Source organism: Artemia franciscana, chromosome 15 (assembly GCF_032884065.1).
Source record: "Artemia franciscana chromosome 15, ASM3288406v1, whole genome shotgun sequence".
NCBI classification, from domain to species: Eukaryota; Metazoa; Arthropoda; class Branchiopoda; order Anostraca; family Artemiidae; genus Artemia; species Artemia franciscana.
This window is the reverse complement of record NC_088877.1, coordinates 37,197,612-37,213,283: the sequence shown is the minus strand read 5'-3', so window position 1 is coordinate 37,213,283 and position 15,672 is coordinate 37,197,612. Positions and strand designations below refer to the sequence as shown.

The 15,672-nt window shown below is 33.6% G+C and overlaps 1 protein-coding gene across 2 annotated transcripts in view; it reads right to left on the bottom strand.

Annotated features, from left to right (window-relative positions):
• Positions 1-8,181: 8,181 nt before the first annotated feature.
• LOC136036429 (serine/threonine-protein kinase sel-5-like) overlaps positions 8,182-15,672 on the bottom strand; it is a 164,929-nt gene continuing 157,438 nt past the window's right edge. For both annotated transcript variants that reach the window (XM_065718661.1, XM_065718662.1), the window contains exon 15: positions 8,182-9,487. In XM_065718661.1, coding sequence (XP_065574733.1) covers positions 8,205-9,487 — 1,283 coding nt within the window. In that variant the 3' untranslated portion in view covers positions 8,182-8,204. The remainder of the gene's footprint in view (positions 9,488-15,672) is intronic.

Here is a 15,672-nt window from a genome sequence, read left to right as displayed (position 1 = left end):
AATTTGCAACTTTCAATTTTTCTAGGTAAGGAGTTATAAGTGAAGGCCCTGATTATACAAGTTTTTTAATAGCTGTAAGGAATAAAAGGAGTAAGATTTTCCTAACTGCTAGAACTCAAAGTCTGGTAGTAAATCAGACATAAATAGCATGCAGGAACACCTGACACAGGCCAACCGATTGAGTACTAATATGCAAATTTTGTGGTACTAAGTAAGGAGCTCTGGAAATCAGTTGCGTGGATTTATTTTAGCAGTACTTTGATGTGGTTCTAGTAAAGATAAAGGAGTCGACTGACTTCAATGTGGCAAATAGCAGGAATCCATATGATTTATCATTAATATTGTTTTTTGTATTAACTACCTTTTGAATCACTCTTAATATTCACTAAAACCTATATTTTTGGTAAGTGCAAAACGTGGAAAGTATCTGATAGAGATTGAAAGGTTTGTAGAGAGGTGATGTATGGGGCCGTGGGGATGTAGGCAATATCCCTCTCTAGGTTTTTGAAAATATCTTTATTGTGTATTTTTATTGAAAATATGCCCTTCCCTCTTTTTAAATATTTTTTTCCCTCATATACCAATGAGACATTGCGTCGCATAGGGCGTCGAATCGACGCTCTATGCGCCAGGAATGGCTCATCTTTATGCTTTTTTATCCCTTACATTACAATATTTTTAAGATGTTTGATTGAGAGAACCTTGGATATGTATGATGCAGAGTACCTTTTTTGGATCTCAAGTTTTTTAGAGGATCTTTGCTTCCTCAAACCTTCATCAAATATTCATGTGGCAAAAAAAAGATAAAACTTGTGAAAATTCTACACCAATGTCTCCTAAGAAGGATTTCACTTCCTGGGGTAGAGATGAAGAACAGAACTTACAGTCATTCCAGAACAACAAAATCCCACCCTTTTTTTACTCAGTCTATCCTTGCATTGCCTTCGAAACGGTGGGGAGCTGCTCCCTACTGAAATTATGGTTTCAAGAACTTTAATTTCTGTTATCTTTATCTACAGTGTGATACTCAAAGACTAGTGATTAGGATAGGGAATAAAATCTCCATTTCTATGCGGTAGTAATGAAACAAGCATTTAGTAATGGCGATAATATTTATGATTATTATACAGATAACAGTCTTCAGAGTAAAACGTTTTTGTTTTTGAGTCAGCAGCAGCAACTCAAAAGGTGTTTAAGTATTTCCCATACTTAATGTATGGGAATATGTTTACTTAATGTAATCCCATACGTAATGTATGGGAATATGTATGGGTATGATGTTTCCCATACTCCCATATATTTTCAACATATTTTGCCTTTTTCGAATAGTTTGACCAGTCACACGAACGTTGATTTCTCAAAATTATCAATACGTTTTTTGCAGGTTTTTTTTTTCGGTGTAAAATGGTAATAAGTTTTATTCTTCTAGAGCCTGGTCATTATTCAACAGTGATTCTACTTTGAACTGTCAAAACTTTTAGCGACAATTACAAAATAATAAAGAACTGAGTAGGAAGCAATATTTGAAGTAATTGTACAATCAACGAATAGAAATATCTAACTGTAAATTTTTTTTTACGCCATATTGTCAGTTAAGGTGGATCTAGGGCAAAATTTTGGGGGGAGGGGGGCAATGTGACAACGGCAACAAAGATTGACCATAGTGACAAGTCTATTTAAAACAAAGGGTAAAAAATAGATATAAAAAATAAGGTGTCAAAAATCTTGTAGGCGTAGCCCCCCTAAGGACTAAAAACCAAAAGAATATAGTAAAACCATAGACGTGGAAACATTGCTGTTAACAGTCAAACATACTGAAATTATTTTGTTATCTCCCCCCCTAAAAAAACAGAAATACAATTTTTTTTATTATCACTGTTTTCACTGTGTGTCCTCACAAGGATGTACTTTAGATTTATAATGGAATACTGGACAGCTACAGCAGGAACTGTTACCCAAAACGCTATTCGCTATGTCGCTATTCTTATATATGAATTCCTAAAGTGTTTTTATGAACTTAACACGAGTTTTTTAAGTTCAAGACAAAAATTGTTGAAAAGAGAAAGCAAACCGCCATTTTATGAAGACCCGATTTTATAGTGAATTACTTTCTAGTTTAACTGCAATTGCTTGTTATTGTTTCCATGACATGCTCTCTCAAGCTCGGACTTTGTGTCCATCTCGTTATTTTTTCTTTTTTTTTTATAATAGATTGTTGCACCGCTACTACTACAGCCACCCCCAAGTGACGTATTTCTATTTTTATACATAAATTCTTATAATGCTTTTTAGTCACTTAACGCGAGCTTTTAAGTATTAACCAAAGTAATTGAAAAGGGAAAACTACGAGCAATTTTGTAGTTAATAGGTTTTAGTTTTTAGTGATTTTTTTTCTAGTATAGTCACTCTTAAAAAAAAATATATTCTCAGGGAAGCTTTGACTCATCCTAAATAATAATAACAAAAAAAATGACATTTTGCATGCTGACTAGAAGTCTGCATAGCAAAGGTAAAGATTTCCTGATTCGCTGACTTCGGCCAGGAGTGCAGTGCGTGATTGGGGGCAAATTACCTGACGCTTCCCGTGCTTCCCCCCAGATTTCTCCATGTTACCATATGGAGCTTGGTTGACTCTGGCTGAGCTTAAACAGTCATACCGCTAACCCCCCGTTCCAAACCAAATAATCAGCAACACCAGAATTTGAACCCCCGACCTAACGGTTACAGGATTTCAAGCCTAGCGTGCCAACCACTCGACTATCCACGTGCCAACCCGTGCTGACCCCCCGGCAAACCTGAAAGTACTCATTCCTTTCTTTCCTCTTCCTTTAACCTTTATATTGTCTTTATAATTGCCAAAATAAAGATTCCAGCTTAACCTTTTTCCATTGGCCATTCCTAACTATCCCTAATCCAAACATTAATCCCTTTATGATAAGTCGACTTTAGAAAAGAACAATAATTTATTCCATTTTTAACAAAACTTCAACTTCCACAAAATCAAACAGATTTATACATAGAGGACTAGAATACAAAAACCAAATTCAAAGAAACTGAAAAAAAAGAGATAAAACCACACATACAACCTCATTAAATAAGCCGAATTACAAATTGCTATCCTGCTACGAAATTAACCTGAAACTTAAAAGGAACGAGAGAACTTGAATAGAAGAATCTTTATGAAATTCAAATTCTTGTTCTAAAAATATAATCGGCAACCCTTGCAATTTGTAATTTGACTCGTTGAATTAAAAACTATACATCATATACCTCAAAAGACACTCTTACAGATTTAAGTCATAAATTAATAAATGAAACACAAAAGCTGCTCGAAACAGGGTTGCCACCTGAAAATTTCCGCTGAATAACATTTTTAAAATACATTTCTAATTTCAGCTTAGGACACACTTAACCCTTACAAATAAGTACATTGACACTAAACCATCTAGTTGTATCAATACCCTTGGCTTGCTTTTTTTGTCTGGCAATTGTTCAGGGTTTTGCCAAATTTTCCAGCATATAATTGATTCTCCGAAATCTCCCCAAAAATTTATGTTGCTGTTAATTAAGGATTCTTATTTCGTGTTAACGTTCACAGATTTACCTACCTAATTTTCGGCGAGATTAGGAGAATACTATTTTCTTTTTTTTAGAAAAAATCGGAGAAATCTCAAGAAATTCAGGGATAGTGGATAAACTTGTGACCATACCTGTATTTCTTAAAATTTCGTACATGACCCACGCACTTTTCTTCTCCCTAGCCTCAAAAATATTTTAAAGTTAAACAGTATTGTCTAGCCAAATAACTAATGACCTTCTCATATCTCTAAAACTAAGATGACTAACTCATTTAGTCTTTCTCGCGAGGGGCCCTTACTGGATATTTTTTTTAAATTTTATTTCAAAATTTACAAACAGGACAATCTTATTTGGGAACTTTCACAATCAACATAACGCATGAGAGGAGTAACATTTGTATTCTTTGCCCGCGCTTGCATGAGCTTCCATATGGTAGGGGCAATAGAACGGGTATTTGCCCCACCTGCCTCAGAGGGAAAGACATAAAAGGATGCCAACTCCTATAGCATTAGGAAAAAATAAACTTATTGGCCAAAAAAGGAAAGGTTTTTGGTCCTTTATCTTCCTCTAGAAAATATTTTTGCAACCCCCCCCCCTCCCTCTCCAGGACTTTATGACAATCAATGCAGACTTCCAAGCACTCCTAAAAACAAAATTATATCATAAAACAAACCCTAAAAGTAGCAGCAGACAACGGATCTGTTAACAAGTAGCAGCAGAAAACCTTGAGTATATTCCTAATTGATATTTCAGGTCCAAAGACCCTATTTTAGCCTCACTCACACCTTAATGATCGCAGACAAAACATACAGCTTTTAGAAAGAGGAAAAATGTAAAATACTTTGATGACACAAAGTCAAGTCACATAACATTACACTTAATGAATAGTAGCAGGAATTCCTATTACTTTTTCTATAAATGTAAGTCCAAAAAGGTGAGGAGGGGGAGGGGTGAAACCATTGGAAGCGTATTTTAGACCTCAATATATCTTAAGCTTTCAATATTTTGTTGGGAGGACCTTCGGGCCAATCTCGAAGAAGGGGACACTCAGCTCCCCTGCGTCCAACTAGGTCTATAAAAGGAAAAGAAGCGTCCATCTACAGCTTGGCAGCAATTGACTAGTGACAGCAACAGTAATGGGAGGGAGAGAGAGAGAGAGAGAGTTAGGTAAAGCCATAACAAGAAACTTCTTAAAACAAAATGTCAAAATATTAAAACAATTTTTTTTTTTAAACAGCACTTCTCCCTGGGAAGAATATCTACTCGGGACGAATATCTAATTAAAGATGCACCTTATCCCCCTCTCCTAGTTACTTTTCGATAATCTGTACAAATAGTTTGCTTATTTAGTACAGAAAAACATCATTCTATGGAATAGACCTGCCACCATTCCTTCACAACAAACTAAATACTATGTATTTAGGTGCTTTTTAGTAACGATGGAGTTGAAAAGTAACATCAAGGTTATGCCTACTTTCCACCCCCTTGTGTGCATCTTAGAGCACCACTTGTTCTGCCTAGCGTGGTAAAATTATGCCAGGACACTCCTATTCAGACCACATAAAGATACAATGGACAACACGTAGAAGTTTTCAACTTCTACAACACGTGGCCAACGTGACCTGGTGAACACTATTTTTAATAGAGGGTGATGTTTCGAGTATCGTTTTGAACAATTCCCTAAAACGTCTATTTTTTATAATATGCTAGGGAATCCTAACATTTAAGTACAAAAATAGCAAACAAAAACATAAACAAAGATTGGCCAGTGGATTGTTTTCCTCTTTGCTCGACTTGAATCCGACCCGAAGTCAAGTTGAAAACGGTGACAAACCAGTAATGTTTAAGAAAACTGGAACTCAAATAACGGTATTTTTTCGTAATATACCCAGGAAAACTAACATCTAAATATAAAGATGACAGAAAAATCATAAATCAAATCATAAGCATAAACCAAAAACTCCATCAAATTTATTCCTTATTAGAGAAGCAGTGTTACAATTCTGAAGATTCTAAGATCATCAACAAAAACAATGTGCAGATATATCTTCACAACGAATTAAAGGATTAAATCTAGCAAAATAAATTGATTAATATTAAATTATATCAATATTAATGCATTAAATATAAGTTGTTAGGTAAATAATTTGCATTAAGGTTGGATTAAATACTTCAATCAAAAACGATCATCATAGAGAAGCAATGTCACAAATGGTATATCCAAAGATCAATAATTATATAATGCATTAATACATCTGAAAAATTAGTCATTAAATATGTCCAGCGAAAAAAAATTAATTTATATTAAAATCTAACAATATTAAAGAATATAATGTGTTAACAAGATGTATAACACATGTCTAAAAATGCAACAGAACAGCAACCTGTTTCATTAAAATGCCCTCTATTGACATTTCCAGTTTTTATAGATACATCTTTCAGGCTTATTACTATAGAATAAAGTACTTAGATACCCCTGAGAAAGGGAGCACTTGAAATAATAAAAGTAAAAGACATTCAATAAAACAAGATTGATACAAAAGGCATTTTCCCCGTGGCATCAGTCAATAACTAAATCACATTTAGTCATTATTTCAAATCTCATTTATTCATTATTTCGAATCTACTACAAAATCATTGTCCCAGTCCCTCCCCGTCCTCTTACCCGTCACTATGAGGGTCTCATGAGGAAAAGGCACCCAATTTATGTAGCAACTTCTAATGTGTATTTTTTGTTTTTCCTATGATCGTCAATCAGTAACATAGAAAAAACACATTTAGGCATTATTTCAAATCTACTTCTAATTCATTGCCGAACCCCTCCGCATCTTCTAATCCGTCACTGTTAGGACCTGGTGAGGGAAAAGCCCCCAGTTATTCAATGTTTAGTCGCTTCATATATTTATTTTTCATTTTTTTAAAGCGTTAATTTCATTTTTTTTTTGTTACTGCAAAAGTTTAGTTAAGTTAAATGTTAAATTTTTTCACCAGCAAAATTAACAAAGGAAAATCGTATTACCATGTTTCTATTTTTTATGTCGCAGGACATTTTGGCAACGTGAACAAAAAAATTCTTCAATTTTATTTTAGTTTTCTGTTGCAGTTTCAATTTTATGGTGTAATAAATCGTCATTTATGTGAAATTATGCCCCTTATGGAATAGACTATTTTGGTATGACCCTATAGCTGCATCTTGTAGCAAAAGGCTGCAATACTTGTATTATTAAATTTACCAGTTTCAGATCTATTTATTGAGGCGGAGTTATGAAGTTACTTTGACTTTTTCTTAGAGAGCAAATCCCCTTCAAAACGAAAAAAAATCCTAGTTTTACAACTTCTGCGTCAATTTTCAACCTAGTTTAAATCTTAAAAATAAAAATGAAAGGAAAACAAATTTCGAAAATGTAATCAGTTAGACCTGAACCTCAGCTATCGAATAATGCAAAATTTTGGTCTTGCAAAAATTGTGCTTTATACTGAAACCTAAAAACCTCAGAAATGCAGAAAGAGTTTATTCCTAAAGTTTCTGCTAGATAAACTAGCAGAGGCAATTTAAGTTTGAATAGAAAAATTAGAGACCCTCCAATTCAAACCAACACCTGAAGTAATTTAAAAGGAAGGCATCTTCCTCTTCCCCATCCAAGGCGTCAATAACAAAAAATAATCACTTTTAGTCATGGATAATTTTAAAACTTTCTATTTAGCATCACTTTTGTTTCATTTTAACTTATTATAACCACTATGACCGTTAGGATACAGATACAGCCCTATAGCTATATCTTGTACCAAAAGGATGCAATACTTGTATTACTAAATTCGCCAGTTTCAAATCTATCCATTTACCGAGGCAGAGTTATGAAGTTACTTAGACTGTTTCTTAGAGAGTAAATCCCGTTAAAAAATGAAAAAAGCCTAGTTTTACAACTTCTTCGTCAACCTATTTTGAATCTTAAAAAAATTAAAATAAAAGGAAACCAAATTTCGAAAATATAATCTGTTAGATGGTTAAACCTGAACCTCGGCTTTAGAATAATGCAAAACTGTGGTCTTATACTGAAACATGAAAACCTTAGAAATGCAAAAACAGTTTATTCCTAAGGTTTCTGCTAGAAAAACTAGTAGAGGAAATTTAAGTTTGATTAGAAAGTTTAGTGACCCTCCATTTTAAACCAACACCTGAAGTAATTTAAAAGGAAGACATCTCCCTCGTCCCCATTCAAGGAATCAATAACAAAAAATAATCACTTTTAGTCTTAGATTATTTAAAACTTTCTATTTAACATCATTATTGTTTCATTTCTACTTACTAAAACCAATATGACCATTTTTGGTGAGATAACGTTTTCTCTGCATCATCATCACTCTTCCCCATTCTCTTTATCACTTTCATAATCTTCAACATCCATAGCATAAACAATTTTATTCATATTTTCCATTTTGTTCGTTTTCATTTGCAGTGCAATAAAGTTTGGATAAAAAGTTTAGAGAGCCCTCTATTTAAAGTGCCACCCAGAACGGCTAAAAATAAAACATCTTCCTCGCCACGGTCCAGGGTGTCAATAACAAATAAATACACATTTAGTCACTAATTATTTCAAAAATTTCTATTTCAAGTCAGTACTATTTCATTTCAGCTTACCAAAACCGATATGACCTCGTTTGAGAGACGATCTTTTTTCAACCTCTTCAACAAGACACTCTTCCATATCCTCTTTATCACTTGCATAATCTTCAAAACTCATATTACTAACACCAGCATTTCCCTTAGTCTTTTTTGTTTTTGTTCTATTCTTTTCAGGCTTATCTATAATTGCTTGATACTTTGGAGCTTTCACTTTAGACTTCATCTTCTCCTTTTTCAAATGCTTCTCATCTCCGCTATTTGACGATTGCGAACTTGCAGAGTTTAGCCGTTGTCTATTATTGGCAGTTATCCGGGGTGTTAATCGCTTTAATTTAACCTTTTCAGAGTAGTAGATTTCCTGAGGTTCAGTTGGAGAATATATAATGTCAGGTTCTGTTATAAAGTCGGGATTGAACGGGGGTGATCCAAATGCATCTGCATAGTTAGGGTTAGCAAAGTTTGTTGCTGGCTGTTGAAGCCACTGACCTGGCTCTGGTGGCTTAGTTGTTTCAACAGCATTGAGAAAGGGATTAGTTGATATCTTCTTTTCATCTTGAATAGCTATTACTATATTTTCATAGAGAATTTCTTTTTCATTAGTGAAAATTCCATCAGCGTTCCCTTGATCCTCTTCAATTTTCTTTTTTGACGAAAATGGAGCGTTTGCAAAAACATCATCTTCTTTTTTCTTCTTTTCCTTCTGTTTTTGTTTTTCCTTTAATTTTTCTTTTAGTTTTGTTTGTTTTAATAATTGTAAGGGATTTGCTATGTTTTTTGGTGAAGATATTCGTTTTTCATCGCCTGATTCTAGTTCATCATCTGCTAAAAGTGGGCGTTCACCATATTCGTGACCAACAAGTGCATCTCCAATCGATCCATCTGCTTTGAGATCCTTCCTTTTTTCGGCAGCTTCGGTTTTTTCCGAGCCCCTTGTTGCAAGGCTTTCACATTCCCCTTGATACACCGAAGAGTCGATTGTCATTGACGCATCTTCACGCCAGGGTCGATTCTTCTTCAAATTCTGAATTCGTTCCTCACAATCAATTCTGTCTCTTAAATCAGAGGCAGATCCAATAGAATCAACATCCATTTCAGGAGCTTTTTTACCTTCAGATTCATTATCTGAAGAATCTAATTCTTGATTGAGTTTTTCATATTTTGACCGATTTTCGGCAGGTGGTTCTGACACTGAAAGCTCAGGAGGTGGGCATTCAGTGTCTGATGAAAGAGTACTTTCGTGTGTTTCAGGTTCAGCAAATTCTTCTTGATGTTCCTTACTTTCTCCTGGAAAATATAAAATGAACAAAATACGCATAATAGAAACATAAAATAAATAAACAAATATATATATATATACATATATATATATATATATATATATATATATATATATATATATATATATATATATATATATATATATATATATATATATATATATATATATATATATATATATATATATATATATATATATATATATATATATATATATATATATATATATATATATATATATATATATATATATATATATATATATAAAATAAAACAAAAATGTAAAATAGCAACAGATAAAACAGAACCACAATATAAGAAAAATACTAAAAAAAAACAACGTTGCAACACTTTTTTGTTCTATTTTCTTTACGTATAGTGAAGGTTTCATCTTCTTTCATTATTTTCTGGCACTGATATTAATTAAGTGAGTTTTGCCTGGGTATTATCTTGAGAAAATTGTATTGTCTGGAATAAACACAAGAAGAATTTGACAAAACGGACACACTGGAATTTTATTTGCATTTTCAGCCATTACAGTACTTTTTTATTTTGTTTTTTTGTATATGATAAAAATGAGTAGATACTGACGAGGTCTGCTTTTGTAAACTTGATTGACAGAATAACTTTTTGTAAAGGTACTAGATTGGGATGGAGGAGGAGTGTGCGTACCTGAACTAGCCTCAAGCAGTTTGGTGTTGGAATGAGTGGTTATCAGTAGTAGTAGTAATATATTGACAAAATAGAACCTAGACAAACGAAAATCAGAAAAGAATACCATAAGCAAATAAACGAGTAAACGAGGGTAATTTTTAGGCAGTGGAAAAAAAGACTCCGCCAGCCGTGCAAAGTACTGAAAAAAACGAAAAAAAACACAAGAAAACAAAAAATAACCTTTTAACGTCAACACTGGCAAAGCGGGAGAAGTTGAATGTTTCTCCTGCTTTGTTACAGAAGCTGATTTGTCCACAGTCAAGTCAACGCAATTCTGACAAGGTATGAATATAGAAAGTTTGCTTCTTTGTCCTCAGTATGTTAACATGCTTGAAAATTTTCTACCAATTTTTCACAATTTTTACATCACTTCAGTAAAATATCAGAGGAACTCAAATGGACTTCTTTTCAAATATCAAAGATCACCTTTGTAAAAAATTCCGAACCCAAAAGCAAAAGCCCTAACATAATTTAGTGACAGCAGGCTCGCCTATTTCTCTGTCCAGAGAAGCAGGCCGTCCAGAGAAGCAGACTCTGTCCAGAGAAGCAGACTCCTGACTCCGTCCAGAGAAGCAGGCTCTGTCCAGAGAAGCAGACTCCTGACTCCGTCCAGAGAAGCAGACTCCTGACTCCGTCCAGAGAAGCAGGCTCTGTCCAGAGAAGCAGACTCCTGACTCCGTCCAGAGAAGCAGGCTCGCCTATTTCTCTGTCTTTTTCTAGAAGATAGCCTTCTTCTTATAGAGAAGCATTTGATTAGCATCTAATAAGTCAACTAAAGTTCAGGGGTAAAAGGTAAGAGTATCAATAACTATGGTAGCTGTAGTAGCTATGGTAAACCCTTGAAGTTGACTGTAGATCAACTATCAAACAGTTGGTAGAAACGAACTGTAAGTAAGGGGTACAGTGGCTCAATAGTAACCAAATCTCTAAAAAAACCGGAATATTGATATCAATAAATACATCAAAAGAACTTGCTGATTCCGAATATATGAGATTCATTAAGCGTAGTGTTACTTATGAAAGACTAAAAGCCTGAGAAAATTTGGCTGATTTTCGAAAAAAGGAGGAAACGCCCCCTAAAAATTAAAGAAATTTCAATAAAAACTGCACTATCCAAATCAGCACATCAGAGGACCCCGCTGTAGAGGATTCAAGCTCCTATCTGCAAAAATATGGAACTTCGTATTTTTTATCACAAGAAAGATCACGGATGCGTGTTTTTTTTTTTTTTTTTTTTTTTTTTTTTACATGTTGAACCAATGCCTACAACATCAAGACAGGGCTCATTTGAACTGAAATTAGAAGTTCTACTGCACTTTTTCAGCTAAAAAGGACATGGGAGGGGGACTGGTTGCACACCAGCCTTTTGTTCAACATTTGTTCAACATACCCTGCAAGTTTAAACTTCACACCTTCAGGTTTAAACCCTCAGCTGTTCTCGACACATTGCAAATGCGTCGTCATGTAAAACTGGATCCATACAGTACCTCTTGATTTAGTTGAATATGCTCCTAAACATTTTGCTAGCGATGTGACGGCTGATACCATCAGCTATTGTAAATATTGCTAATATTTTCTTTTCACAACAAATAAAGTAGAAATTATTTTTGATTGTGTTTACCAGTCTTCTTGATATTTCTCTAAAGTTTGACCTTAATGTTCCATTCTTTTTTTCATTTATTGGCTCAAATGTGAGTAGTATGGGGTCCTTGCATCCTAATACAGCTTTATCCCGATGTAGTATTGGAGTTACTAACCCCTCCTATAGGCCCTTTGGATCCCAATACAGCCCATCCCGATGTACTATTGGAGTTGCAAGCCCCCTACACTCAGCTAAACTTATAGAAGAGTCTTAATATTTTCTGGGAACATTTTATGCATACTTTGTCGTGGAAACCCTTCAAATGATACAAGCAAAGTCCTATACACATATGACGTTATCAAGATTTCCGGGAAATAAGAAAATTCTTGGAGATGCTGGCCAGCTATTATTTCTCTCTGAAACAATGTCACGGAGCACACAGCGCTCTCAGTATGTAAGGTATCTTAGACAAATATTTTGGTATAAAATAATGATCGTCCAAGTTATTTTCACAAGATGAAGTAAGCTTAATCTAAAAAAAATGTCTAATAAAAGAAATCTTAACAAAGGCTCTAATATACAAGAGTTTTGTGATATATATATTTTCTGTGTATGCTTAGCGGATGGGGACTGTTTCTCATGCAGTTTCGGCTTATCAAATGACATTTACAGTCCCTTTAGTTACCGAACTGTATGTACATCACATATAGCTTTAAAATCACCCTTCCTACTAGCTATTTTTGAGCTATTAAAATTGAATCCGTAGAATATTTCGAACCTGCACCTTCAGGGGACCGTAAAGAGTAATGTCAAATCTAAAAATGAGCATTTACTGAATTTTATGTGTTTGTATATGTTGTATATAATCGTTATTTTTGAAAACACCCCTTTCAACTATTTATTCTTAAATTTTTCAGTTCAGTCTATAGATTATTACTGAACCCGAGCCATAGCATAATTATTATTAGAATATGTATTATGAATACGACATGGTCCATCTCTCCTTTAAGTTTTTTCTGGTTGAACAAGAAATGGATAGACACTGTATCTTAATGAGCAAGACAGGGCTCAATACCCCTCAAAAGAAGGAGGGTGGTCAAATTTTTAAGGGTTAACTTTTCTACGTAAAAAAATTTAACTGAAAAATTTTTCCATTTTTTTCCACGTCTCAAAATCACATCAAATATACTTATAAAAAAAATCACTTTTGATATTATACAAATACAAAAATGAGGATGATATAAATATGTCAGTCGTGATTTTTTCTGTAAGAAAAATAATGTTCTTAGTGATATTTTTTGCTTAGTTTTTTATTGAACTTTGAAACTAAAATTTTTCAACTTTTTTTCGTGTCTTAAAATCACAATAAATATATATATATAATAAAAAAATCACTTGTGATATTTTAAAAGTACAAAATGAAGATGATATAAATACATCAATCGAGATTTTTCTATTAGAAAAATAATGTTTGCTGCGACATTTTTTCTTCTTCTTTTTGGACTTACTCTTTTAGGGGACGCGATAATTTTGGAACCTATAATTCTTGGGACTTTGAAAATTGTCTGTAAATCACATTAAATATACATATAATAAAAATAATTCACTTGTGATATTTTATAGTACAAAATGAAGAACCAAGAAAAAATTCGTTAGATCAAAAAAGGATGTCTTTTTTTGACTGAAATGGCGTATCTACCCATAAGGAATCTCATGCCACGGTCACCACATCTCTAAATCTTTTCATTGCAGAAAGTGTCGATTGTTAGTGTAAAACATGGTTACTATGAACATTTTTACCCACAACAACAACTTTCTGAAAACATAAATGTTCAAATTTATTCTAATGAAGACTACTTCAAAGATTTATCATCCAAATTTATTGATTTCAAAGTCGAGGTGAGGGAAATGTCTGAAAATCAAGCTCCTACCGCTACCGATGGGTTGTCATATGAAAATTATGTACTACACAATTTGTTTAGACAAATATGTGTCTATATAAATGGAAATTGGTGAGCACTAGCAACTATTTATCAAACTATGTAACCTACACACAATTTATGTTAATGAATCCACAGTCCTATAATAAATTAAAAGGTCTAGCAGTGGGCTATGATGAAATATCGAATGTTGATACTGAACGTCAACCCACTTGGGCAGTGAACAAGGAGGATCATTTAATTGGTAAACTAAATCATGAAATTTCCGTCGAACTTTACTTTGGAAAAAAACACTTGATGCTGTATTGCCATTCCCCTTGGGAATATTTCATGTACAGAAACAATGGGTTGAGTTGGGTTGCTTTGGCAACTGAAAAATTAAGAGCATCAGAAAATAATATCAAACTTCTCGTTCCTCTCAGAATCATCGATCAACGACACATTGCCATCGGTTCTAGTACCTACACCAAGTCTTCATTTATCAATGGTGAAATTCTTTCAGAACTTGCTTTGGCATTTGTAAAAAATGCCAGTGCCATAGGATCATGGAAAAATCCTACACACGAATATGAAATGTTTGGACTTTACTCTCTTGTATGTAAAGTAAATTGAATTCCTCTCTACAATTTATCCTTTGATAAATCCAATAGGACCCTTTATGAATTGACGATCGAATCATTGGATCGAGATTCATAACTATTTGAAAATGGTATAACCAATACAATGTTTGTAAAAAGTCATGGTATCATTGTATTGGACTTGTCTGGTACTCAAGATATAAGTATTGTCCGAAAGTGCTCTATTCGTTAAAGTGCGCCTTTACCAAATCGTTGACAGAGTGTTATGTTGATTGCTCTAAATCAATTTTTGAAACGTATTGGGAAATTACCCCCGACGGTAGTGTTCTAGACTTAGCACCATGAACACGAACCAAATAATCGATGCATTTAACTTGGATCCATACATGTCTAAATACAAATCCTATTGCATACCCTCAGATTTCCTCGAACATATCTAAAGTGCTAACAATACTATTATCATTGTTAATAGTAGCCCATCAACTGAGCAGACGCGGCATTGGCTATGCGTCTTTCAAACAGCGAAGAATATAGAAATTTTTGATCCTCTTGGTCTACCATAAGCATTCAAAACACCTCACATCAAAAATTTCCTCGAAAGAAGTGGTAAATCAATTGTTCAAAACCGGAAGCGGGAACAAGATTTATCAACATAAAGCTGTAGTTTTCATGCATTACTATAATTTAGTTTTCGATGTTATGACTATACTTAAAAACGAATTTCTCAACATTTATGAAGACAATCCTCGATTGAATGAACAAATAGTAGAAAATATCCTGTCCTACCTGTATAGTTTTGATTTTAGCGCTATAAGAATAAAATTTTTTACTAATATTTGTAAATTTGTTTATTAATAAAACATTTATGTACAATAAAAAAGTCTCTGTCTTTCATCTTTTAGATTTATTCTTCTTCTTCGTCATTAAGGTTGTCGTCATCAAAAACAATTAGTGGTGGCAGATCATCCGGATTCAACTTGTACTGATGTTTGTGTGCAAAGTCAGTGTCACATTTTCCACAACATAATGTAAGTTCATTTTCAATATATCTCTTTGTGATATCAGTTTGATTTATGATTTTTTTCCAGTCTCTGTTTTGATTTATAGTCTCGTTGTTATGATTCATATTGTAAAATTCCCATGTTTCTATTAGCTTATTTGAAGTAATGTTAGACATGATGTTCTCATATGAAGAATCATTTTCTGCAACAGCCAAATAAAAATAAGTAGATTTATGATCATAACTATCATTGTCCTCACAACGATGAAGTAGAAAAATTCTCTCTTGATGTTTTTAAAATCGAAACGTAGTCCCAATTCTTCTTCCCAAAAAAGTTTAAATCCACAACGATACCAATCCCTATGAAATAAATCGGA